Genomic DNA, 26,899 nt, shown 5'->3' on the forward strand with positions numbered 1-26,899 from the left:
TCCATTTCTACACGTTACTACATCCTTTACGTTTGACTTTCCTATTATTTGTTCTGCTTTGTCCGCACCTGATATGTATGATTAGGGATTTCCTGCTGCCTTCTGGTGCGGTGGGTCCACGATTAAGGCTCCTCCTTGTGTGTGTGATTCCCAGGGTGCCCTTGTGACCGAAGGTGTAATAATCTATTGCAACTCAAATAGTAGATCTGTGAATGTGGTGATGTTCTTGGCATTTGCAGTATGTGGCAGGTGCATATGCCACAGGATTCTGAAGTTACATGGAATTTTGTCAATGCCAAATGGCCCAGGTTTTGTGAAAGTGTAAATGTCGGAGTACAGCTTGCTCCCACTATTCTTTTGACTTGGATGATTGGTCATTTTCAGTGATCACTAGCTTTTGTTTCAATTTTTATGAACATCCTTTATTCCCTTCTCTTTCAGGTCCGAGTGTGGCGATACCTAAAGGGCCGTGAGATTGTAACCAATGAGATCCTTCTGGATGGTGGCAACAAAGTGATGGTGGCTGGCTTTGGCGATCCCACCATATGTGACAACCAAGTGTCGACAGGTGACACGCGGATATTCTTCGTCAACCCTGCACCCCAGAACATGTGGCCCTCGCACCGCAACGAGCTGATGTTGAACTCCAGCCTGATGCGGATTACCCTGCGCAACCTGGAGGAGGTGGAACACTGCGTGGAAGGTGAGGGTTGCCGCGATCGCTAGATCTCATTTGTTCCCCTTTGACCCACATAGGACGTTGGTCGCGCACACACACACACACATACGTTTGCTGGGACCATGCTGTAGATTGTGTCTCTGTGAAGGGTGCCCCAAAACAGGAATAATCTTCTGACCTAGACTAATCTGGATGATTAAAATGAAAATTTCCTCCTGTTTCGCAAAGCAGTGTTAAATAACAATTTTATTAACCAGATATATTTTTTGAGATTAGCAGATGTCCCCATGTTTCTTCCCAGACTCTTGGTTTCTGTGTCTCACACTTCTGAGACTGAACTCATTGATCTACTTTTGCAGTATTTTTGCTTTCTGGACCCTTTTAAGTATGTGAGTCCTCTCATTCCTCTATGCTTCTAGTCCCGCGAGAACATTTCAAACTAACCCCACTAGAAACATGAAGTCTTAGAAAAAATTTCTTCTGCACTCATTGATCTACTTTTGCAGTATTTTTGCTTTCTGGACCCTTTTAAGTATGTGAGTCCTCTCATTCCTCTATGCTTCTAGTCCCGCGAGAACATTTCAAACTAACCCCACTAGAAACATGAAGTCTTAGAAAAAAATTCTTCTGCAGTTCTCATGTTAAGAAATAGGTTAGTTTTTTTTTTTTTAAATAATGAAAAAACCACTTAAAGCATATTGTTTGTTAAAGGAAGGCAGACAGAGTTCGGGAAAAGTGTATTTTAATGTAAAGTAAAGTAAAGTCCACATTTGTAAAGCGCACAATCACCCGTAAGGGTCTCTAGGCGCTGGGGGGCCGTCGGGAAGATTAAGCGAGCTATTGCCCAGAGTCACATGGTGCTGGGCTAACCTGCCGCCGGAGCCGGGGATCGAACCGTGGTCCCCAGATTCCAGCGTCAGTCGCCCTGGCCGCGGCGCCACACCTCTGTGTGTTTTTTCCCTCACTATATGGTCGAATGTGAAAATTGTAGGCATTGCCATTTAAAAAATTTGTTTCATAAATTTGGCATTGACTTAAAGAAACAATTGACGATTTTCCCTAAGGAAGTCCCTATTCGTTTAGTGTGACAGAAAGGGGACCCCTTTTGAACGGATTTTGCTGTCTGCACCAGGACGCTTGAGGAGCGCGGCGGTCCTGCTGCCTAGCTGACCCTTTGCCACCACTTAGCCTACGACTACGCCTACGACTCGCCGGACCCGCTTCGCGGGTCCCGCAGCGCGTCGCTTGTTGGGAGGCTGTACCGAGGATTCCAGGAGGAGCGCGGGGACAGGCGAGTAAACCAGCGGGGGTGCGAGCACAGGCAGGGGACTCCAGTGTCCAGGAGCCCCTGCGCGCCCAATCAGCAACACCTGGGCTGCTCTCCCCGCTGGCCACGCCCCCCCGCCTATCACCCAATGAACGTATAGCTGTTAAGTCATAAGGAGCGCAGTATCACCGCTTCGCGGGAGCGAGCGGGAGCGACCGGGAGAAGCCCGGGACAAGGGCGGGGCCGTCTGTGGCCGTCCGTGGACTGTAGTGGACGGGCGGGCAACCCCTCTGACAACTGTATTAAAGGTGAGCATTTATTAAGGACACAAAAATGGGCGACAGCGAGAACTTTGATGTAGAAAACAAGATTGCCGAGACTTCAGTCTCCCTAATTACTTCCTTTGAGTCAATGATAGACTCTGCTTTTAATGAAATAGTTGAGACCGAGAGAAGGTTCTCTATGGGTTCTTTTTCTACTAATAACAAAACGACCCTCACAATTAGCTCCAGCTGTACCAATGGAGATGCACATATAAACCCAGAAATAATTGTGGTAAAACCATCACATCCCTTTGCTGACGTGCCCATTATTCTGGATGATGAAAATACTGTCACCTACATAGCACAAGTTTCTGCCTCTTCAACATCAGTGGCAGTAACGCCAAAGTCAACACTGACAGCGACATCTCCGGTATCCCCTCAGATAGAGAGTGTTCCTACAATTGTAACTGCTTTGCAGGATGATGTCATTAATGTGGACACCATTGACTCTAGTAGTAACAAGCAGGGCAGGGAGAAACGCAAAAGAGGCACATCCAAACAAAGTGCGAATAAAAGAAAACAGCCTGTATTCCACAGAAACCAACCAACACCACAAAGTTTGTGGAATAAAAATAAATTATCAGGGGTATATATCTCCTCGACCGAGGATAAAGAGGATAAAGACTCCGCAGACTTGGCTAGCTTTTCTGATGTATCCATTAATAACCTATGTGGGAATTCTAAAACAACTTGGACTCAAACTACTATAATGGGTGATAATTATAATTTTTCCAAACAGAACGGAAATATGATAGAAACCATAGTTGATACTATTTTTAAACGGATTGAAAAACAAATGATCAGTCAGTTTAATAATGTTTTTAAAAGACTGGATAGATTGGATAACCTGGTTAAAACTGGTGAAACAAAAAGGAAAGGGTCAATCATCTTGGACCAAGTTAGAGCAGATCGCCTTTTGAAGGAATTGGAAACTGCAAACAATATATTGTCATCACAAAAACAGGTTCACATCAGTACCGCGGGAGGGGCATTAAGCAATTTTGTTTCTGCTTCTCCTTTGACGGAGCAATCATCAGTTCAACCAACAACCACTAAAAAGGGGCTAGCTATAAGTGAGTTTAATACATCTACGAAACCAACCCCTATACCTGCCCCTAGGAAAGTTGTTACTCCACTGACTTCCAACTCTTCTGTTACAAGCAACAATAATGGCCCAACCAATTTAAGTGCAGCTCCAAAATCCACTGCTGCTAACAACAACGTGGGTAAAGGCCCTCAAGGGTCTATTAAATCTTCTAAACATCAAGGACCTTCATTACATCTGCCACCGGACGCCTGCCCATTTGTTCTGGTTCTAGCAGGTGTCCCGCCATTGAGAGAGGATCAGGGGGAATCGTGGGTGCAATTGAGGAATAAGAGCATAGACTGGTTAACCAAACACAAAGGTGTTGGTTTTGGTATCTCTAGAGAAATTATATCTGCGCGTAGGGTATCGTGGGTTGGCCCCTTACTCAAGGACAAGGAAGGTGACTGCGTAGTTCTGAACTTTAATAATCCTGGGACAGTAAGAAACCTCCTAAACAGAAGTTGTAACTATTCAACCATCTCAACTGTTGCAACTATGTTACCCTTGAGCTATTTTTATAGACAATCGGCCTCACAACCTCGCCCACCTCCTATGCAATTCCCTGTGCCATTAATGCACCCACAACCAGCACCATTTATGCACTTTCAACCATCATCTGTGCATTTTCGTCCACCACCTATGCAATTTCACCAACCTTATCTTCCATTACAAATGTACAATAGATATGCACCACTTTCGGATCTGGATATGCAAGATTGACCATCTTCGACTACCTTTGTCGATTTTTCTCCGGAACCCGAGATCCCGATCGTCCCAGAAAACTCGCCTCAAAGAACCTTGAGCAAACCACTTCAGACCCTTGTTCACTTGCCTTTGGACTCAGTTCTGTCTATTGTCAGTTGGAATATAGCAGGTTTAAATTCGAAATTGAAAATTTCAGAGTGGTATAAGTGGGTTGATAATAACTGTGATATATTGTTTCTACAAGAAACATGGAGTACAAAGTCACCAACAATTGAGGGTTTCTGCTGTCACAATCTTAAGGCTTTGCCGTCTCCCATGGGTCGACCTAGTGGGGGACTATCTATTTGGTCCAAGATAAAACATGGGGTGCAAACTAAGTTGATCCCAACACCAGGTATCTGTTGTTTTATGGCTATCAAGTACATTAACAGACTGAAATTATGTATTATTAATTTTTATAACAATGATTTTGTAAGCCGCCCAAATGGCAATTTAATATTATTGTTTAATTTTATAGATGAAATTTTGGGGGGACAAAAGCATGGATCTTTCGATGGTATTTGCATCGGAGGGGATTTTAATGCACACTTGTATCGCCCCAGCCCAATATGTAAGAATGGGGCAGAATTGAAAGATTTTATAGCCTATTATGATTTAGTTAACACTATGGAATTTGCAGGTACAAGTATAAATAATGTAACAACCCCCACTTTCATAGGTCAGGGCTGTGCTTCTACGATTGATTATATTTTCACATGCCCTGAGTTAAGCAACATAATTTTAAAAGCTGAAGTCGTCTGCTCCGCATACAGTGATCACTATCCGCTTAAAATTAGTATACACAATCCGCAGACCTCAAGGGTTGCAGTGAAACCAGATGTAGGTCCTTTACATCTAGCATTATCAACTGATAGATTGAGACTAGCATGGAAGGGAGCTGACATTAAAGGGATACTATCCAGAGTAATTAAAAAATACCCTGAGACAGTTGAGACTTGCCTATCGTATATAAGTCCCAGCAATGAGGTGGTTGGCGCTTTTGGGGATCTATGCAGGGCAATTAAAATTGAATCCTCCAAACCTGCCAGGCAGAACACCTCCCAGGGACCCCGTTGGTTTGATACTTCTTGTTCTAAGGCCAACAGGGATTTGAGGGCTGCTCTCAATACAAACCCGAGGGATCCCCAACTAGTGAGAGTATTAAGATTACAATATAAAAGGGTCTTACGTATTAGATCTGAAGCTCTTGTAATCAACCACTGGGAATTACTTACGCGCACCGCCAAATTGAAGGACTCAATGGGTTTTTGGAAAGAAGTCAAGTCACTAAGATCTTTTGGTTCTAACATCAACCAACTTAATAGTAATATAACTGGCCAGGCGTGGGTAGAGCATTTCTCCCAAATCTATGCCATATTAACTACCCCTTCAAATACTGTCTCTCTATCCCTTAGCAATGAACCCTTGACCTTCTCACTACTTGAGGTCGAGGATGCTATCATTGATAGTGCTAGTAATAAAGCCCCAGGTCCTGATGGTCTTTCTATTGACCAAATAAAATCAGAAATTAATTTCTGGGCCCCTCTTTTATGCAACCTTTTTAATAACCTAAATGACAGCTCAATTCCCGAATCCTGGTCGAACAGTGTGATTGTGCCTATATTTAAGAAAGGCGATAGGTCGGACCCCGCCTGCTATCGCCCGATCTCACTGATCGACAACACGCTAAAGGTTCTGGGAAGAGTAATCTTCACACGGATAAGGGATTGGGCTGAAGATAACAATATTCTTCATTGTAGCCAATTGGGTTTTAGAAGTAAGGTGGGTACTACAGAACAATGTTTAAATCTAAACCTGATTATGGCTAAATACATTATTGTTAAAAAATCTCCTCTTTATTTGGGTTTTATGGACTTGAGTTCTGCGTTTGATTTTGTTAATCGTTCTAGGTTGTGGTCACTTTTGCTTGATTATGGTTTGGACGATTCACTGGTGTATTTCCTTTCTTATCTACATAGGGACTTAAAAGCACGAGTACGAATCAATAATGATGGCGATTTGTCTGATGATATCCCCATCAGCAGAGGAGTCAGACAGGGCTGCGTACTCGCTCCACTGCTTTTTATTCTATATATTAACAGGTTAAGCAACACTTTGAGTGAGATTAGTAAGGATGTTCCCATAATAAACGGTTCCCCCATCACTACTTTACTTTATGCGGATGACGCTGTATTGATGGGGCGTACACCGAATGCATTACGTATTTTAATCTCTGGTTTTGTTACCTTTATGTCCGATCTTGGCTTAAATACAAATTTTAAAAAATCTTTTATAATGAACTGCGGACCAAAGAAATATAACATTGCATCCATTAAATCAGGTAACAACATTTTAAAATGCACCAGCACTTTTCCTTATTTAGGGTTGTTATTTTCCAACTCAGGCTTATGGCAGCAACATGCTGCCTTTGCAAGCAACAAAATTGGCAAATCAATTAACTCGATCCTATCTCTTCGCCAACCGAAATTAGCTGATGTTGTCACCCCTCTCCTTACCATCTACCGTACCCAATGTCGACCAACTGGGACTTACGGTGCAGAAGTATGGGGATATTGCAACAGCTCGGCCCTTCAGGTGGCGGAAAATAGATTCTGTAGGAGGGTGTTAGGGGGAGTCCCTTGTGCTCCCACTCTGATATGTCATAATGAATTGAGGTTGCCATACATTGCCGATTTTATAAAGTCAAGGCCTGCCCTATTTTGGATTAAAATCTGGTTAAACCCAGCAGCAACATTGATTCGTAGTATTATATCTGATTGTTTGTCTAGTGACAGATCTCAACACATACCCTGGTTAAAAGCAGTCAAAACCAGTCTACAACAGGTGGGATTAGGATCCTTATTTAGTTCCCCTGACCTAATCGTTCCCGCCCACAAAAACAGTATTAAACAGGCACTTATGGAGGTATATACTGAGGAAAGGATGAGATTAGAATCTAGTAAACCAGTGGCCAAGAAATATTTGCGCATTTGTGACCTAGATGTTGATAATTCTAATAATTTTTTTAGATATTTGACAATGCCGATAGGTAGATGGAATCGGAGTCTTTTATTCAGGTTCCGGGAGGGAAGCTTAGTCTATTTGCTTAGCTTCCCCATTGGCTACAATAAAAATTTAGAAGAACTGGATTGTCCCTGTTCCTTAGGTGGACGACAAAACCTATTGCATTATTTCTTCTTTTGTGGCCACTACAAATTGTATACCTATCAATATTTAAGACCAATTTTACGCAAATATAACCTACGTGAATCTGTTCCTGCTCTGCATTTTTTGCAAATGATGCTTATGGATGATGTTATTTATTCTGTCAGTTGTTTCATAAAAGCCTGCGTAAAATCGAGGGCAACTATGGAAAATAGATAATGGATAATAGCACTATGATGGTTCATGTACTTGAGTACCAGCTTATTAACATTGAATGTCTGTAACAGACACTTTTATAGTGGGTAACTGTGGACATTGATGGATGGATTTATATTCCTTAGCATTATGCACTATGCACTTTTTGTACTTCATATTGTGCACTTTAAGTCATCTTGCTGCTTAACCTAATTGGATCATTGTTTATAATTTTGCAAGTATCGTTTTTAAATGTCTTTTTTAATGTATTTTTCACTCTGTATGTACTTTTATGGATGTATCAAATCCGAATAAAGATCATTTGAATTGAATTGACAGAAAGGGTATTTTGTTTTCTTTTTGGATGCCTGAGATCTTAGGTTCTCCGATGGTTGTATGCAGAGCACAACAACCCCCCCCAAATGAAAATGGCTCTTCCCAGACAGAATTTTAGTTTTACTGTTATTACAATTGTGTTACATGGAATAAAGTAAGTGATTCGTTATGGAGCAGGGCTTTTTTGTGACTTGGGTTTGACAGTGCAGCTGTTGAACAGATGTATTGCTAACATTATACATAGGGTGAGCTTTGTGTCCACCCCATTCAACCACTGGCTTTCTTCATCCACTTTTTCAAATGTTGTCAGCCATGTCTCGGCTCAGCCAAATGGGTATCCAGCTCTCACCTAATGCTGTTGGCTGTTTTGTGTGTATCCTTCCGCCTGTACTTTGAGTGCATGAACTGTATGAGGGACTACTTTACAACTACAGGTTCAGTGTCTGTCTGTTCCTACTGGCCTTGTCTTGGGTATCTCACTATTCTGCTAACTCTGCACGAGGTAGTACATCAAAACCAGACTTCTTGCTTTTGCCAATTCTTGCTTTTCTGCAGCAGTTCCGCACTGAAGGATAGTGCTTGCACGTTTGATCAAATGCTGCAGAAGTAAATTGGAGTGGTTTTTGGAAAGAAAATGCATCAGGAATCGTGCAAAATTGCAGCGCAATTAAACAAAGTCAAAATTTATGAGCTTTTTTTTTTTGCCATTAGCCTAATGTCTGGCCTTATCAATAATCTAATTTACGTTTGCTTGTGCAGTGGAGGAGGGAGGTGAGGCTTGGAGCGCTGCATCGGTGCCGCAGTGCAGAATTCTGTCTCTGGGCCCATTCGGTGAGACTTGCCCTGCCAGCCTATCTTGGTTCCTACTCCTGCCATCCGCTCAAAACCTGCTTGCCTTCGTTCGGCTGGCTGGGTAGGCATTGGAGGGGTGGGAGCGAACAACTCGAGGTCCAAGCGAGAACCAGTCATGTGGCAGGAGAGCCACATTTGCAGTAGTGGTTGTTAATGGACGGGGTAGTGGGGCGGTGGCGGGGGCAGAGGGTGGAAATAAAAAGGACTGTCCTGGAATGGCCGGCCGCTGCCTCTCCTCCATCCCCATCCTAGTCTTCTTCCTGTCTACTGGTCTGGCAGGCAGCAGGAAGCACCCAGGCACACATGCTCCCCTGAGCCAATCACAAAGCTACAATGCAGCGTTGTGATTTGTCTGAACGCCGCGGTTTGGCTCTCAGACGTGTGTGCACGTTCCTCACCAGGTGTGTAATGCAGCCTGGTGGGTTACATACAAAGTGTGCAGGACTGTTTGGCCGGCCCAAGAGGGCTGGCCAAAGAGTCATGAGCACTTAGGGAGTGAAAATCACTCCTCTACCTGCTCTGGCCAGCCCCGCCCGCCACTGACTGCACTAGGAAAAATAAAATTAAAATAATGTTACCGTATCATTTTATTTTTCCTTTTGAGCAGTGGCGCGACGTTCCTCCGCCTTAGCGGAGCAGCATGTCTGCTTGACCTCTGTCCAGCCCTGTTGACATTTCAGCGGGACTGTTAGGCATTCTAGGGCTTCCCAAAACTTGACTGCCTCTGGAAGGAGTTCACATTTCAGGAGGCGCAGAGGATGTCTGCCATGCTGTGTAACTGAACCTGAGAACCTTGCATCCCCCAGCACGGGTCAAAGGATGGGTCAGGGGAGCCCGCCTCACCGGCTCGCCTGACTCGGATTATCCGTGTTACTGTGGAAAACTTGTTCAGCTTTCCAGGCCTCCGCATTCTTTGTCTTCCTGGGAGTGGGCACACTCTGTGGCCAGGGAATACAGGGCATGGACGCGGGCTATTGGGACCGAATACAGTACAGGAAGTGAGGGGGCGATCAGGAATGAGTGTGCAGGGATGAGGTCACAGGCTGAATGGGTATGAACACACCTTGTGCACAAAGGAAAACAACACACAATGGTTCAGCACTCCACAATAAATAGTAACAAAGACAATAAAGTTTGAAGAATCCGTTCAATAGGGCTTAAAAATTTCTTTTATTCTTTTTTCTTTCATACAAGCGTAGCCAACGCGTTTCGTCTAGAGGACTTCTTCAGGGCAAAAAGTTGTGTAATCCCATGACGACCAGTGATTGTACTTCGAAATTTAATAGTCCAAACTTCAGAATTCAGGGGTGTGCAGGGATTAGCCTCCTTCTCTTATGTATTGTAATTCATACGAATATTCCACAAAATGTTATTCTTTGAAAGGTTCAGGCTTTTTCTCAAAACGTCGGGTGTGGCACGTGTATTCCCTTAGAATGGCGTCGTCATATCTCTCCACAGGATTTAAAAAAAGGTCGAAGTGCACAAAAGATACTGGAAGTGGGGTTTATAAATGTAATTTTTGTTACTCTGTGTTTGGAAAGAACAGTGTTTGCAAATTACATGGCTTCTATGCGCTTAGGAACTGAACACGCTACTATATGCACACAGGGTACAGGAAGTGCAGATTGGAAACTGGCTGAAGGGGACTGAATATACTGTCTGCATGTGTGATGCAGGAAATGGTGTAACGGGTACAGGTTTAATAGGGCTGAACTCACCGTGTGCGTATTGGATATAGGAACTGCAATTATGGACATAGGCAAATAAGGCTGAATGCACTATATGCACACAAGGGTTTCGCGTGAGGTACTAGTGGGAGGGTATGGATCCGTGCCTTAAGTGAATAAACATATTCAACCTCAGCGTCGCAGTAATGTCATGTTGTGGGAAAATGGATGGTAACATTCCTTACTCCACTCTTTTTTCACAAATCACTAAATTGACAGGTAGTGATCAATCCTTACCTCATTACCCTCCGATTTTGCTCTGAAGTATTAGTGAAGGTGTTTCCACACTTTCGAGATGGCAAGGAGCGACAAAGTTTACACGTGGGAGGCATGAAGTGGGGCTTCTGAGCACAGGCTGATGAGTGAACATATTTGGTTGCCATGTGTGAAAAAAAAAACCCAGGCAGTCAACAAAAACAGCAAACAAGTAATATAAAGTGACATCGAAAAAATCATACATAGAAAGTTAAAATACAAATAATCATGATTTTAATGAACATAATTAAAAATCATACAAATAACTAGTGTAACCATTACTGTATGACAATAAAAAAAACAATTAAAAAACATACAATTCATACAATTATTATGTCATCATGTATAGAGCATTTCTACAATATAATATCAATAGTATCAAAGAGGAAACAACACTGTGGTGAATGAAACTCAACGCGCGTTTCGGCGTGGACAACGCCTTCTTCAGGAGACACACACAGTGATATTGTTTGGGAAGTGTTTCAGGGCTTGTATACAGGAAAGCAAACAAAGAAATCCTTTTGTCCTGCAGGTTCGGCAGAACAATGGCCGCAATAGATACAATCCTGATATATATGGAACGAAGTAAACGGTAAAGCCAAGGATCTAATAGTATCCACGGTACCGATACATTTTATATTAAAATTCCTTATAAAGTAGAGCTGTGTTCTTTATACATCAGCATACTACAGTCACACGATGATTAATGGTTACAGAACATCGATCCTTTTACTTGCCTCATCCGGGTGAACCAACTTTAAATTTAAAAGTGAAAAGCAGGATAATGCTTTCAGACTAGCAGAATTGCGACGTGTAGATCCGTCATGGAAACGGAGGGGCGGAGAGACATTTTCACACATTGTTATCCCTGCCCTAGGAGTTTATTGACACCAGTGTTCAGGGTGTCCTTGTTTTTCTCAAATCATATTTGGTTGCCATACAGTGTGTGGGGCATCTGGACACCTGCTGATAGGACCATGCATGTTTGGGTGGGTTTTTTGGACACATGCTGATAGTACCATACATGTTTGGGTGGGGTATTTGGAAGCATGCTGATAAGATCCTACATGTGGGGGCATTTGGGCACATGCTGATAGGATCATACATGGTTGGGTGGGGTATTTGAACACATGCTGATAGTACCATACATGTTTGGGTGGGGTATTTGGAAGCATGATGATAAGATCCTACATGTGGGGGCATTTGGGCACATGCTGATAGGATCATACATGGTTGGGTGGGGTATTTGAACACATGCTGATAGTACCATACATGTTTGGGTGGGGTATTTGGACACATGCTGATATGATCATACATGTGGGGGTGGGGCATTTGGGCACATGCTGATACACGTGTCGGTGAGGTATTTGGACACATGCTGTGTGACCTTGCACTGATCTATTCAGATGTCCCCCTACCTTTGGTCTGACGAGACCCTTTATTCACAACAGGGTCGAAACGCCATCAATGCAAAAAGGAAACAAACTTTGCAGACAGCACTTATGATTGTAATGAGTGTCTATCTATCGCTTCTGTTAATTATCCAGAACAGTCGTTTTTCCTCCTACAAAATACTGTTGAGAAATCTTGTAAATATTATCACACGTAATCACATTACCTTCTTAAGTTTCTTTGGTTCTCCTTTTTGAAACACTGGGACACCTGTGCACTGAAACAATTTTGTAAAATGTATATAATTTGAAGTGTCTTTATAAATACAATTGCTTTATCCAAATTCTTTGTTAGCTGCCTTTTCTCGCTAACACGTAACCCTTACAGTATATTGGCTATTACGCTTTATTTTTATTATACCAAGTAATTACATTGCTCCACTGGAACCGCTGTTTCCTATATAAAGTATGCACCCTGGTTCCTAGTTAGTGGGGTTCCCTTGTCTCCCCCTTTCGAGGGAAGATATCAAGGTTTGTATATGCATGATGCTGGAGCATGGCCTAATGGGTGTAATTCACATATGTGTTCCAGTTATTGAAGATTATCCGTGCATCTATGCATAAATATGATTTATAGGCCGTAGGAACGGTGATGCTTGGGCGCCCCATCACTACACTTCCTACTTTCTGTTGGGTAGCTAATAAACCATCTCCTCCCAGCACAAACACTGCCAAGAAGCCTGGTTGTGTATCAGGCATTCTGTCTTGCCCCCAGGCTGATCATCAACACAGGCCGCAGTCATTATCAACGTGGAGACCAAGATCTTAGCCAACGTACTGGCATTCCAACTGGTAAAGTGATTATGTCCATGATCCATCCAGACCAAAATGGATTCATGCCTGGACATAGCACTCACAACTGTCTCCAATGTCTGAACAGTGCAATAGCCTTAACTAGGAACACAGCTGAATGGAGTGCACTCGTATCAATTGCTTTTGAGAAGGCCTTCGACTCGGTCTGATGGCAATTCATGTTTTGTCTCCTGGAACGTATGAACTTTGGCCCCCTTGTTTCTCCGCTATGTCCACGTGCAATGCTCCAAACCGTGGGCAAGTGTCCACGTGAACAGGGAGCTCTCCCAGGTCTTTAATATTGAACGGGGAACGAGACAGGGCTGCCCCCTCTTTGCTCTTTTGTTTGCCCTTGTGATCAAACCATTGGCGGAGTGGATCCCACGGGACGCACAATTTAGTGGGTCCTGATGGTTGGGGAGACAGGACATTGTTCTATGATGAAGATCTCCTAATATAGATCAGTGACCCTGAGACCTCTTTACCCCGACTCATGAAAGATGTGTCCGGCCTCCCAGTGAACTGGCCAAAATCCACCTATATCCCTCTGACTGACGCACAAGAAGACATTAAGTTAGTCATTCCCTTACAATTAACAAACCAACATTTCAAATACCTAGGGATGCACATTGCGCTCACACGACAACAGGCATTGGACCTAAATGCACCCCACTGATCACTCGCATATGGAGATGCATGGACAAGTGGGAAAGGCTGCCACAGAATATAGCGGGTAGAGAAGCACTGTTTAAAATGATAACTTCCTCGATTCCTTTACAGTCTACAGAATTACCACACATTATCCTGCCTCCCTTTTTCCATACCCTCCAGTCCGATATGGTGATACTTATATGGGCAGGAGGCATGACCCGCATTTCCTACCGTAAATGTGTACTCAACCCCAATGATGTGGGCCTGGGGTTTGCAGATAGAAAGCTATATTACTAGGCCAGCCGCCTACTGTCGAAAAATGGGTAGTTCTACGTTGGACCGGACGAATCCTCTATTGCATTAGAACTCCGTGCTCTTGAACACCACGGCATTCCTAATCTTCTTTAAGAATCTGACACACCTACAACCCTTCCACCTGCAACACAAACGTCCCTCACCTGTTGGCATCAGGCACTGCAGTGGATCAAGTATCATGGAGTGCCAACAGCAGAAACACCTCGGTGGACTGGCCTCTAGCTTAAACATGCATCTAAACTGGAGGGTTTCGAGCATGGGACAATATTGACATGAATAAATTAGGGGATGTCTTGAGGGGCAGTTCCATGGGCACATTCCAGGACCTCTCAGGCACATATGCAATGCATAGGACGCAATTCTGTCGATGGCTACAACTATTTCATGCTCTCAAGGCCTCCCTAGTGCCCACACAATCTCTCCCATTATACAATCCCCTGGTAACACATGTCACAGAATCCAAGATGAGCGGGAAAGGCATTTCAATCCTACATCATCCCCTGGTAAATAACACCCCAGACGCGATGATGGCCTTAGAGGAGGAAAACTGAGAACGGCCCATAGGGCACTAGCGATCTCTATGAAACGACATCTCATCCAGCTGAAGTATTTGCACCGGATCTACTATAGTCAAGCATGGCTAAATAAGATGCAGAGAGGCCATGATCCCCTGTCCCTAACATGCCAACATCCCCTGAGTACCTTCTTTCAAACAAGGTGGGAATGTCCTGCTCAACAACAATGCTGGTGGAGTGTGTGCACGTCACTCTCCCAAATAATGGGTAGGACGCTGATACCTGAACCAAAACTGGGGCTGATGGACCAATGGGGAGAGAGTCACTGCACAAGGGCACTCATTGCATTGGGCTAACTTCTTTCCAAAAGGGACACAGGTGTTCCACGCAGCCACCGCCACTGTTTGAAGTGACACAGGGGATGGATTACAGTTCTACTGCAGAAAAACGTGTCTATACATCAGTTGGCGGTATCGGGAAACCGCATAGGACCTGGGAAGGGGGGTGGGGGGCTGTTTTATTCAGATGGCTGAACTCCAGGGGAGTTGACACATATAAGACGAATCCATGTTTCATTCATTGATGAAGGGGGAGTGCTGGATAACTTAGCAGCATTGTTTATTTGCATTTTACAGTTACTCTTCTTGAGATTGTTATATAGATCTCAAAACCCAATAAAAATGTGTAATTTAATAAAGAGACCTGCATGCGGTTAGGTAGCCCTTTGCGTCAGATCTTCCTTGTGGTTCGTGAGATTGTAAAATGTATGTTGCAGATTAACAGTGAAGCGGCATCTACTGCCAGATGTCCGAGAGACCGGGTACTGAGGCAGTCTGGACTCCTTACTTTCCTTGACTCTTTACATAACTGCTCAGGACAGATCACTAAACCGAGTTAACTAGAACTCTTGAGTACACCATCCAGGGACGCAACTAGACTTGAACTTCAGGGGTGGCGGCTAATACACCAAGGAATAGGGCTGGGCAAATGCACCAAGGGATGGAGTGGAGTACCCCTTCGCCGCGGGGCTAATTCCCCTGTGGTGCTGGGGGGAGAGGGGCGGCGCCGCGGTGCTCATGACGAGCTCGGCTCGTCACGCAGCACAGTGGCGCTGTGCTCCTGAAGAGCTGAGCTCTTCATGACCATGCCCGTTTCCATGGAACGCTCAGCACAGCAGGGGTATTATCCCCGCCTTGGCGTTCATGAGGAGCTCAGCTCATCATGAGCACAGCACCACTGTGCCTCATGACGAGCTGAGCTTGTCATGAGCACCCAAGGTGTTCATATAGCAAGCGATGAGGCGGGACCATCCATGACGCTAATCTGAAAAGGGCTGAGAACGTACCCATTCATTTACCACTACGTCATTCTTGCATTTACCCACTTACCCTTCTGCGGTCATGTAGGACTGCCTCCCGAACTGGCAAACACTGGCAAGGGCCTGGCAGAAAACTACACCTGCTATGCCCTCCTAAGATGGTCTTGCAAGGATTATCCCAGTGCAGATGCTCAAAGGTTTGTTTGGGGAATTAACCAACATGTTGTCTATTACAGTAATTCGGTGATTCCATGTAACAAAAAAACTTTGTATAGGCTTTAACACCGTTTAATTAGAATGCACCCTTAAAGGCCAATTGGCTTTAAAACATGATTCTCGCAATACGACTGGCCTACTGAGCCTGTTGTAAGATTTCATAATAAACAGATGTTACCTATGGCATTGGACAGTGGCTCATTACCAAAAAAGTAATCGGTTTTAAAACCTTACCATTAGCTCATCACGAAAACCAACTCGGACCTACCAAATCAAGCATTAGCTGTCTCACTAAGCAGGCATCAGGCAAAGAGGCAGCAAAATTACTAATACCTATAAATGAGTGTTTGCAAAACTCGTTAGAAAGGTCTAACAAGCACTATCCCAGTGCAAATCTTCGCCCCTGGAGATTTTTTCAATCGGTAAATCAAAACAGAAACCATTGCCTGCTACAGTAATTTGTGAGAATCCGTGTAACACAGTATCTATGTGCAGTTCTTAATGCACCCACCCGTAAACCTTTAGACTTGGGGCCCTCAACATAACTTTCCAATGACCCATAGCCATATTTTAAAGTATTGGTAACACTTTCTCCTAAAGGTATTGTTCACCCCTTTGTTGACCAGGGTGCCTCTCGCCTCGTATACTGGTGCTTGATGCTTCCAAGATATGCTGCTGCCCTCCCCTCGCCTCAGTGTACTGACCGGCTCCTCTCTTCTCACTGTGCTACCCACACTTTCTCTTCGGGTTTACCCCTCGCAATGTGCCGTTTTTCTCTCTCTCTCCATTCCCTTCATGGGTTTGCTGCTGCTCTTATTTTCAGAATGTGCTTTCCTGTCACACTCGTGGTGCAGCTGTCTCATAGAGTGTTGCCCTCTGATAAGGGGTACTGCCCACGCTGTGGGTGCTGCACCCAGCTCCTCATCAGGGTAGCATTCTCTCCTTTCAAGGTGCAGTCCTATCACCCTGAGCGTGCTACTATCTCTCTGGATGCTCCCTCAGATGGTGATTGTTTTCACCTCTGGATTCTCCACCGCCCCTCACTAAAATTCACATACTCTTGGGGTGCTGCTGTGACATTTCGCTCTGCCCAACGCCTCTCGGGTACTGCTCCACCGGAGGAAATCCTCTCCTGATGCCGCCTTTCATGGGTGACGAGCGCTCTCGGGGAAACCTTTCTTTATGCATTTATGGCGCAGTTGTACCTAGGGGTGCTGTCCCTCCGTGTGAAACCTCTCTTGGAGTGCAGATTTTTCATGTTATCTCTTCCTAGTGACAACTCCCTCAGTATATTGTTTGTATTTTTAGTGCTGATTTCTAATGTGGTTGCGGCCCTCTCGCTCTCAAGTTATTTCTCAGGTACTGCCCCTTCCACGTGAAACCCCTTTCAGAGAAAATGGTTCAGTCTACCTTCTCAGAGTGCTGATGTCTCTGATACTGCCCTCCATTAGGTACCACCCTGTCTCTACTGCCTTTTAAGCTGCTCTCCCATCGATCGGTCACCCCTTTCTCCTCAAAATACGGTTGTGTTTTTCTTCTCGGTGTGCTGCCCTCGCTCGGGATGCACTCTCATCCTTGAAAATCCTCTCTCTGGGTGCAGCTTTCTCGAAGTGTCCAGGTCCGTGGTGCTGATAGTACCAGTGATGCTCTACTGTCCCTTAGAGATGTTGACGCAGACTTCCTGTGAATTCCTTCCCAGGATACTGCTCCAGCTTACTGCTTAGGGTACCGTTCTGTGTGCCACTGCCCTGTAATATACCTTATGGTTCTACCCTGTGTTGTAATCTCTCTCCTTTTTCCCCTGGTACTTTCCCTAGTATTGTTTTCTTCCTTGCTTTCCCTCTTGGTATCTTCCCCCTCTCCCCGCCTCCTCCTGCCTTTTGGAACGTTCCCTTAGAGTTCACTTTGGAATGTTGAACATGTCAGTTGCGGAGAGTGGATGACAGAATAAAGGTACTTGAATTTACCTTGCCTCGGTATTCATTTTAAATACAACACTGGCGGCGACACCCCTCGGGTTACTGCTCTGGCTTCTCCTTCTCTGTGCTGCCTTTTCTCAGTGTACTGTCCCCTTTCTGTGAAATGCCTCTCTGGAAGCAGCTGTCTCCGTGTTTCTCCATCCTAGGGACAGTTCTCAGTGCACTGTTGTTACTGTAGGTGTCACTCTCTCCTGGTGCTGTTGACCTTTTTCTTTTGAGCTGTTTGTCAGGGTGTTTCTATTTCCTTCTTAAACACTTCACAGGTCACTGTTCTTTCTTCCTTTGCGGGTGCTTCACTTGCGCAGATTCCTATGTCCTCTGCTACCTTGCAGATTGCTTTTCTGTCCTATCCATCTGCAACTCTTATGTTAGTGTTCCCCTAATGCCACTGCTGAGCTCTCAAATGCACTCAGCTGGCTGCCCCGTCCACTCAGGTTGCGGTCTTTCGCTGTATATCTTTGCCATGTTATCTATTTGAACCTTATTTGTCCACCGATGGCATTGTTTCACATAGTTTTGCTTTCATGCAGTGAGCTGTGTGTCGCAAACCGGTCACTGTTCTGATTACGGGTCCTACAACAAGGATCCATTTGTTGTAACTCTCACCCTTTCCTAAACTCAATTTGCCTTTTATTTATGTAAAACAAGTAAGTGATTTACAAAAATCTAACACGCTCTGTTCACATTCTATTTGTAAATCTGTTTATTTTATTTTTTGTTTTTTACCTTGAAATTCTCCATCCCTTAGCACTGCCTTACTCTTTCCATCCAGTGGCTATCCGCCCATCTCTGGACAGTGTTTCTCCTCTCTTCCACTGGTCTATTCGCTGTCCTTCCCTTGTAATCGTCTCCGTGCCTATCCCTTGTTTCTCCACCCAACGCATGCCTATCCACCCATCCCTCGTTCTTGCCTGCCCATTCATCCATTTATCTCGTCTACCATTCATCCCTGCATTTTACCTCTCTGCCTCTGCTTTGGCCTTCACTTTGCATCCTTGGCTTATCTCTCCATCCATTCCTTGATCTTGTCTCCAAAATATGCCATTGTCTTGGTCTCAACACCAGTGCATCTCCTATACCCTATTTCAACACCAATCGCAGTCTCCCCTCACATCCCAGGCCTTGTCTCACACCCCTCCCACTTTCTTTCTGCCCATACTTTGACCCTGTTTTTCCTATCTTTAGCATGTCTGTCCATTCCTTCTTTCACCCTTGTTTCTCTACTGTTGCTAGTATCGCCTTGCACCTACAGTCTTTCTGTTCACCCTTGACTTCCTCAGTTATCCAGTCACTCAAAACTTCTTTTGCGCCTACCCACGGAACATTTTTGAAGAACAATTTTCTGCACTTTAAATTTCTCCCATTTGTGTTATACATGTAACGGTGCCTCATATGACTGGAAGGTATGTCCTATGCCATAAGTGCATATGACAGTCTCTCTATCACCCGTACACACACACATATCCCATTCATACGCACCCATGTTCATACATCCTCCAAAACTACGCTATCACTGACACATGACAGCCCTCTCCTACTGCCCCTAGTCAAAATATTTTGTTCAAACCATTGCATCTGGCTCTGGACATTAGGCTAAAAGTCAATTAAGCTGGGCACGGTGGCGCCTGGTAACAGTGCGCAAGTTGCTTAGCCTTCAGTAGCTCATGATGATTTTCACTAATCAAACGTAGCACACGCTACAGAAAAGGTTGGAGACCCATGGCATCGACATTAGTAACAAAATGCTACTGCTTCAGTCTGCACCCACTCCCCCGTCTTTGGATTATACCTACATCTGTCCTGTGAACATGGACTTTGGAGCTGGGCAGATACAAGAGTTGAGTGTTAACAAAAGGTGAATGGGAGTTGTTACTAAACGTATAAAGACTTTGGGACAAGACCTGAAAAAAACTTAAAATACATAAAAGTGGTGCCATCGTTGTTAAGTTACTAGTATAAAAATCACGCGTCCAAAAACAAGGTGAGCTCCTTCTGGAGTATCAAACATGTGTCTAGAGTAAAGCAGGGGAAGGTTTGGTTTCTGAAGGGGGGGGGGGATTCAAAAATGGGGGTCAGCGTTCTGGTTACTAGGAAGGCTTGGCTACCGTGCGGTCCCTCTCTAGGTCTTTTTGGGATGGGGCTAATCCAGTGACCTATGTTGGCCGCATGGAAAATATCCCATTTTTTTTCTACTTCTACTGGCCTTGTACAGGCACCAGCCTGTCGGGTGTTTTTCCGATTTCTCTACAGGCCTGTCCCTCTCTGGCGGTGGAATGTTCAGCAGAGAGCAGGTGAGTGCGTGGCTCATGGCTGTTAGAAGCTAGGTGAAAAGAGAAGATGTGGCCGAGGGGGGCTGAGCTTTACTCTTTCCTTTCCGCCTGGCTACTGTGTCCTCCGTTCTTGGGAGAGAGACCATAGCTCCGTCACGTCTTTAACGTTCTCACACCTGAGCACCATAACCACTTGATTTCACCACCTCATCCTTGCCCTGTCTTCCATTCAAGCACGTTTTACACTTCTCGTATACATTACTTGGCATAGCTGGCACAAGTCAGTGGTTCTCCACGCACCTCCCTACGCACTTCTAGGTTCTCGGCTCTACCCTCACCCACATGTCCTCGATGGCCATCACCCACGCGTCTTCGATGGCCATCACCCACGCGCCTTCGATGGCCATCGCCCACGCGTCTTCGATGGCCATCGCCCACGCTTCTTCGATGGCCATTGCCCACGCGTCTTTGATGGCCATTGCCCACGCGTCTTTGATGGCCATTGCCCACGCGTCTTTGATGGCCATCGCCCACGCGTCTTTGATGGCCATCGCCCACGCGTCTTTGATGGCCATCGCCCACGCGTCTTTGATGGCCGTCGCCCACGCGTCTTTGATGGCCGTCGCCCACGCGTCTTTGATGGCCGTCGCCCACGCGTCTTTGATGGCCGTCGCCCACGCGTCTTTGATGGCCGTCACCCACGCGTCTTTGATGGCCGTCACCCACGCGTCTTTGATGGCCGTCACCCACGCCCTCTTCGGTGGCTGTCACCCACGCCCTCTTCGGTGGCCATCACCCACGCCCTCTTCGGTGGCCGTCACCCACGCCCTCTTCGGTGGCCGTCACCCACGCCCTCTTCGATGACCATCACCCAGGCCTCTTCGATGGCCGTCACCCACGTGTCTTCGATGGCCATCACCCACGGCGCCCTTTGGTGACCATGGCTTTTCTGACTCTGTGCCACCACTACCCTTGGTGTTATCATCATTCCATTCAGCTTCTTTTATCACCATCATGCTATAGCAGCACATATATGCTATTTCCCTTTCCATCGCCAATTCGTCAACAATGCCCTCCAATCACCATTTTCCCGCCCAATGGGTGACGCATTGCACTCTTACGCGTCACTGGGCTGTAAGTGAATGCTTTGTTTACCTTCAATTTCCGACACTAATGGCCTAGGATCACACACGCCTTTCTCTTGGGATTCTTCACCACGCAAGACCCAGAAACCTTACAGCAGTGTCCCAGAACCCACTCTGTACCACAGGCGCGTGGGAGTGGGCGAGAGTGCCTGCGTCACAGCTCTATGGTCGCACGTGCATACCACGTGGTACGGATAGAAGAGGTGACCTCTGAGTGGGCCTTAAGCCGATGACCTCAGATCGCCTCCGAGTGAACGAGGCAGCGCGAGGACACCCGGCTCCAACCTTGTCTGTTGTTATTAACCTGTCATCTCCTCGTAGCCCTGCTCTGCCTCGAACTTGTTTCATCCCATACATTTTTCATGCCTCTGGAGAGGGCTGGTGGCTCTGAAGTGGCTCGTTCTCTCTTCCTCTTAAAGGGGACGTTCTTTCAACCTGTCCTTTCAGTTTTCCTGTTGCTGTTTTGCTGGGAGAGAAGCTTACTTGCATTTTTGCATTCCTGAGAGGTTTACTGCCCTACTCTGTTGTGGGCCGAGAAAACAGTAATCTCTTCATATGTGTATATATGTGTGTATATATATATATATAATATATATATATATATATATATATATATATATATATTTTATATTGTGAAAGTGGTTGTGATCTGCACTAGGCGCTAGCATTGCTATTTTGGAATAGGGGTGAACCAGAGCTGGTTTGAGAGGTAACTGCACCTCGGTAGACGTCACATGACTTGGAAATTCTTCCCAACAGTATCAAAACAAATGCAGCACCCTCTCCCAGCCACTCCCCCTGCACGGTGTAGTCTACTACCCATGGCCATGGAGGCAAGCAGTTCCGCGCCCCACTAGGTGGTAGTAAGCGCTATATAAATGTTTCAATACAATACATTAGATGTATTTATGTCCTGCAACCCTGGCCAGGTAGGTGAGTTAACAAACCTTTTCTAGGCGCTTTCCTGAGTGTCCATACTACCTGTCGTGGAGGAGCGATTTTAAACTTCAAAGCCTTGCCTGCGCCTGTTATATGAAATTTGGGAGGGGTGAGGAGAGGAAAGCTCAGTGGCGGCTCCTTCGCTATGGCGGAGGAGCATCGCCCCACTACTTTCAAGCAGTGCGAGAAAAGGAAACATAAAATGATATTAACTTTCAGTTATTATTATTATTTTATGTTTGTGCTGCTTTGCCGGCGGGCGGGTCTGCTCTGCTCTCATAGCAGGGCAGGGGAGGAGTGGTTTGCCCACTCCTCTAAGTGCGCAATGACTGTTTGGTCGGCCCTATGGGGCCGCCCAAACCAGTCATGCGCACTTTCCCCGTTCTCCATGCAGGATCCATTACAGCCTGCATGGAGAACATGCCCAGGAACCCATTCCCTGGTTGAGTGTCAAACCAGGACGCTCAAATCCAATCTCAATGCTTCATTGCAGCGTTTTGATTGGTCTATAGGGCCTGGCTGGGCTTCCTGTTACTGGAGGAGAGCTGGAGCAGAGACGCGGGACCCGGCAGGAATGTAAGGTAATTTTTTTTATGCGCATCCTCGCACGACACTCGAGCCCCCCCGCCCCTGACTTAGCCAATAAGATTGGGGGCTGTAAGCTTCAGTGTTTCCAACAGTCAGGCTGGGATATTATCTAAAAACACATTATATGAGAAGAAGGACATGTGGGCTTAAGGGGCAGTGGAATGAGAAAGGAGGGCGCATTTTTAGTGGCACTTAAAATGCAACATTTTTCAAACTGATCAACATTTTTTACGGCCTTTAAAACAGAGGCAAATCCCACCCAACTGAAAGCCCTTGTACCCAACTATTTATTGCAGATTACTATTCTTAAGGGGGCGTAACACCCCAAACACCCTCCTAGCACCCCCACCCCCTGAAACCACACCCCCTGTGGAACAGCTGGGAAGGCAGATGTTTGGTGCCTGAGGTAGAACCGGAGCAGGCTGAGAGCTGAAGTCTGCGGGTGAGACGGGTTGGACTTTAAAGGTTATTGGTTGTGGATGCTGAGGTGGTTGAGAGAGGAGAGGGCTGGGAGGGTGGTTGGGGGGTAGGATCTGAGGATGGTTGGTGATGAATACTGTAATAGAGAGAGAGGGAGATGGATTGTCGCTGTAGTCTGTTCCAAGAAGGGGTTGAGGATTAGCGGGGAAGGCGGCTTCGGTGAGGTTGGGGGCTGGGGGGTGTCAAGTTTTAGTAGATCAGAGGGAGGGCTTTGGTGAGGACTGCGGGTGTCTTGGACAAAATCTGTTAAATCTACACGAGGCGCGAGGGTCTGGTGTCGCTTTGATCTTCGTCTCGGAGCTGCAGGATCAAGGATTCCTCGATGGGCCGGGCCTGGAATGCCAATCTGTGCCCTGAGCTCGAGCCGGGGCCTGGCGCGAAAGGCAAACATCGCCGTGTTCACGAACAGCAAATAAGCCCTTCCTTCTGTTTGTGGTGGCCGACTCTCCCCTCCCCAGCTTGTCAAAGACGGCAGCGGGGATACATCACAGTATAAAGTGGCATTACATGAACATCTGGGGGGCAACGGGGCGCTAATAGAACTACAGCGGAGAACTCGTACTTTTTAAAGGGACTTAAAAAGGATCTTTTAATCTGCCTAAAGGTTTAACATGACTGTAATAAGTCTAGACGTATTTAAAATTACAAATGTAATAGAATAATTGTGAAAAATTCTGGGTGTGGGGGTATTTTTTTTTTTTTTAGTACTGGGGTGGGGCGAGGCAATAAAAGGGTTGAAGTACACGGGTCTACAGTAAAGGAGGGGGAGGTTTGGCTTCTGGTTAGGGGGAGGGGGGGCGGTCATAAACGGGGTCTGTATGTTATCCTTCCGTACAAGATCTGTGAGTCGGGCATTGGGGGAGCCCTCTGCCTCCGGGAGAGGGCACTCTATTACCAAAGAGAAGGATGGGAAAGTACAACTGTAAAGAAATGAATCAATCGATCAATAAATATGTATTCGGTAAATACAATCGGCATTAAAGATTACAAATCCAAGATGATAAAACCAATTTCATGAATAACAATAAAAACAGACCATAAAATTACTCGTATAAACAAGGAACACATAAAACGATTAATCAGGTCTTGTTTTCCTACATGTCCAGACAGCTGGTAAAAAAGATAAAAGGGTAAAGTAGTCAATTCACTTTACATTAGGGATGCAAAAGTTCTTTGTAGTCACAAACCGATTTGAGGTTCTGCCCGGAGATCGGGGCAATTTGCCACCCTTTTGTTTGCACGTTATTGATCCACCTGTTTCTTCAGGTAATGGTTTCTAAAATTGAAGGGTCTTAGTTGAAGTGAGCTGCTCTTTAATGTTTCACTTAAACCATATGCTGCTGGTTGGTTGATCTCGATGAAAGGCAAGTGGGAGAGGACATAGGGGTTGTCTGCACTTACATGCTCAAAAGACACCACGCCTTACGCATGCGTGGCCTGATTGGACTCCCATGGCCCTAGTTACCAGTGGCCCAGGAAATGCGCTAGTGTTCCCCACATCTGGAGTTACTGACACCGGGAGGGATTGGTAAATACAGGGCACTGGGAAAATCCAGCCCATTGTGTGTTGAACCATGAGAATCCACGAAGAAAAGTTGAATTGCCAGTCCGATACCACCAGTAATTCCTCATTTTGCCTGAGAACTTGACCCGGAGATTTTAGCTGCTGAATCTCTGGATGGAAATCAACAGATTGGCGATGTACCCGCAGTTCTCCTTATTTTGATTGGGCCAGTAACTGGTATTTGCTGACCCCTCAGAATTAAATGCCCATTGGTAAAAAGGTCCTTTGAGCAGGATTTGAAACTCTTAAAATGTTGTTTTTCTCCAAAGGGTTTGGAGGCCAGGAGTTGTTGGTGTCTGAAATATCTTTCAATTAGACATTGGCTGATGGGTATTAGGCAGCGGGTGCTTGGGGGACCTGTTACAGAAGGGACTTTGTTGATTCAGGATGGAAGGTCGGTCCGTAGACAATGTCTTGATGCCTTGAGCATAGAGAGAGTTGGTATTATGTGGCAGTGGGTTTAGTTCAAGTGTAATATTCAACTATTATTACAGAAATATTTTCATTTCTGGTGCACTGCCCCTGTGCACCAGAAATTAAAACATTGGAGAGGCCTGGGTTGGATGCATTGATTATCAGATGAAAATCTTTCAGTTTATTTATACTTTTTACTTCCACCCAAATTACACATTTTAAATAGCTGATCCCATGCATTTAAAGGTGTTGCATGTTTTCACCCGTCCACTGAGGGGGCGTTGGGCCAAACAGTTTTATCATTGTTTCATTTCCTTTTATCAGCCGATCAAGACCATATTATTAGCTGGATAATGCAGTGGTAAACCATTTTACTCCAATGCTTTCCTTACTTAATGTGGAGACACCCTGACCCATATCAAAGTTCCAAACCAGTACCGCCTCTCCTCTGCCATCCTATTTCATGAGGATGTACCAGAGTGGCATGTCTTAATCAGGTACCCAAGAGCCAAGAAAAAGTCCCAGCAGCAGGGTCTCATCATTGCCCTGCAGTGAAGCGGAACCCACCGGATTCTGGGGTGCCTGACTGAGGGTGGCACCGAACAAAATAGAATTTGCGGAACAGCAAGGTGTGTTCAAAAAGACAGATTTATTTGTAACTTTGAAATAAAAGTGCTGATCAAGGGGTGTGGGCCTGTCATCGTTAAGTGAGAAATGAGACGAGGAATTGGATACGGAGATTATGTACATCATTCTGCAGAGCTCACTGTTGACGAGTCGGTTGTTGAATTGACTGACAGGGATGTATTAATAGTTATCCTGATGTCACACTGTGCGTCAGCTGAGCCAAGAGGTGAACCCACAGCTTCCTGGCTGCAGACCTCAGTCTCCACTTGTAGACCACACTGGTTTACCACAAATGACTAGTGAACATAGTTATTCCTAAACTTTTTTTATATACAGCTTCCAAGCTAAGTTTGATGTGTGTGTTGGATTTTGAGTGTTTTTCTTTCTCAGTCATTTGTAGAAAATCTGTGTCTTGCTATTTCCCCTGAGGACAGAGTAGATGTTTTCTTATCCTGGCTTCAAACACCAAGCTGGTAATAAAAAGCAATACTTCGAGGCTACTTGTCCGTTGTATGTCTCTATACAGCGGCCACTGGAGAAAGAAGTGTGGCTCGTCTACACATTGTAGGGCCACAGATGCTTCCTATGCATCTGTACTGAAGTTGTTGGCAGAAGTGGTAGCCAGTGGCACTTCTTGAGCACATATGTTTACAGTACGGCTATGTGCATGGCGCGAGAACGCCCAATTACGAATTGTTGTGCCTCTCTTTACTGTGCTTGGGAATATATCCTGTATATCTCCAAACTTGAGTCGAAAACGTGAGTCGATGAAGGGTGAGGAGGAGCGGAGTTACAGGTTGATTGCCAGGTATGTTTCCTGTACATCTCTGTACTTCTCAGCTGGGTTACAGGTTGACGGCCAGGTATGTTTCCTGTACATCTCTGTACTTCTCAGCTGGGTTACACGTTGACGGCCAGGTATGTTTACTGTACATCGCCATGCTTGAGTCGATGAAGGGTGAGGAACCGATGAGTTATAGGTTGAGGGCCAGGTTTGCATTCTCT

The 26,899-nt window shown here is 45.4% G+C and overlaps 1 protein-coding gene across 4 annotated transcripts in view; it reads left to right on the forward strand.

The window, feature by feature from the left end:
* Positions 1-26,899, forward strand: part of AGRN (agrin) — a 727,720-nt gene that overhangs the window by 47,218 nt on the left and 653,603 nt on the right. For all 4 annotated transcript variants that reach the window (XM_078642355.1, XM_078642356.1, XM_078642357.1 and 1 more), the window contains exon 2: positions 442-703. In XM_078642355.1, the coding sequence (XP_078498481.1) occupies positions 442-703 (262 nt within the window). The remainder of the gene's footprint in view (positions 1-441; positions 704-26,899) is intronic.

This window comes from Lissotriton helveticus, chromosome 5_1 (assembly GCF_964261635.1).
Source record: "Lissotriton helveticus chromosome 5_1, aLisHel1.1, whole genome shotgun sequence".
Classification (NCBI taxonomy): Eukaryota; Metazoa; Chordata; class Amphibia; order Caudata; family Salamandridae; genus Lissotriton; species Lissotriton helveticus.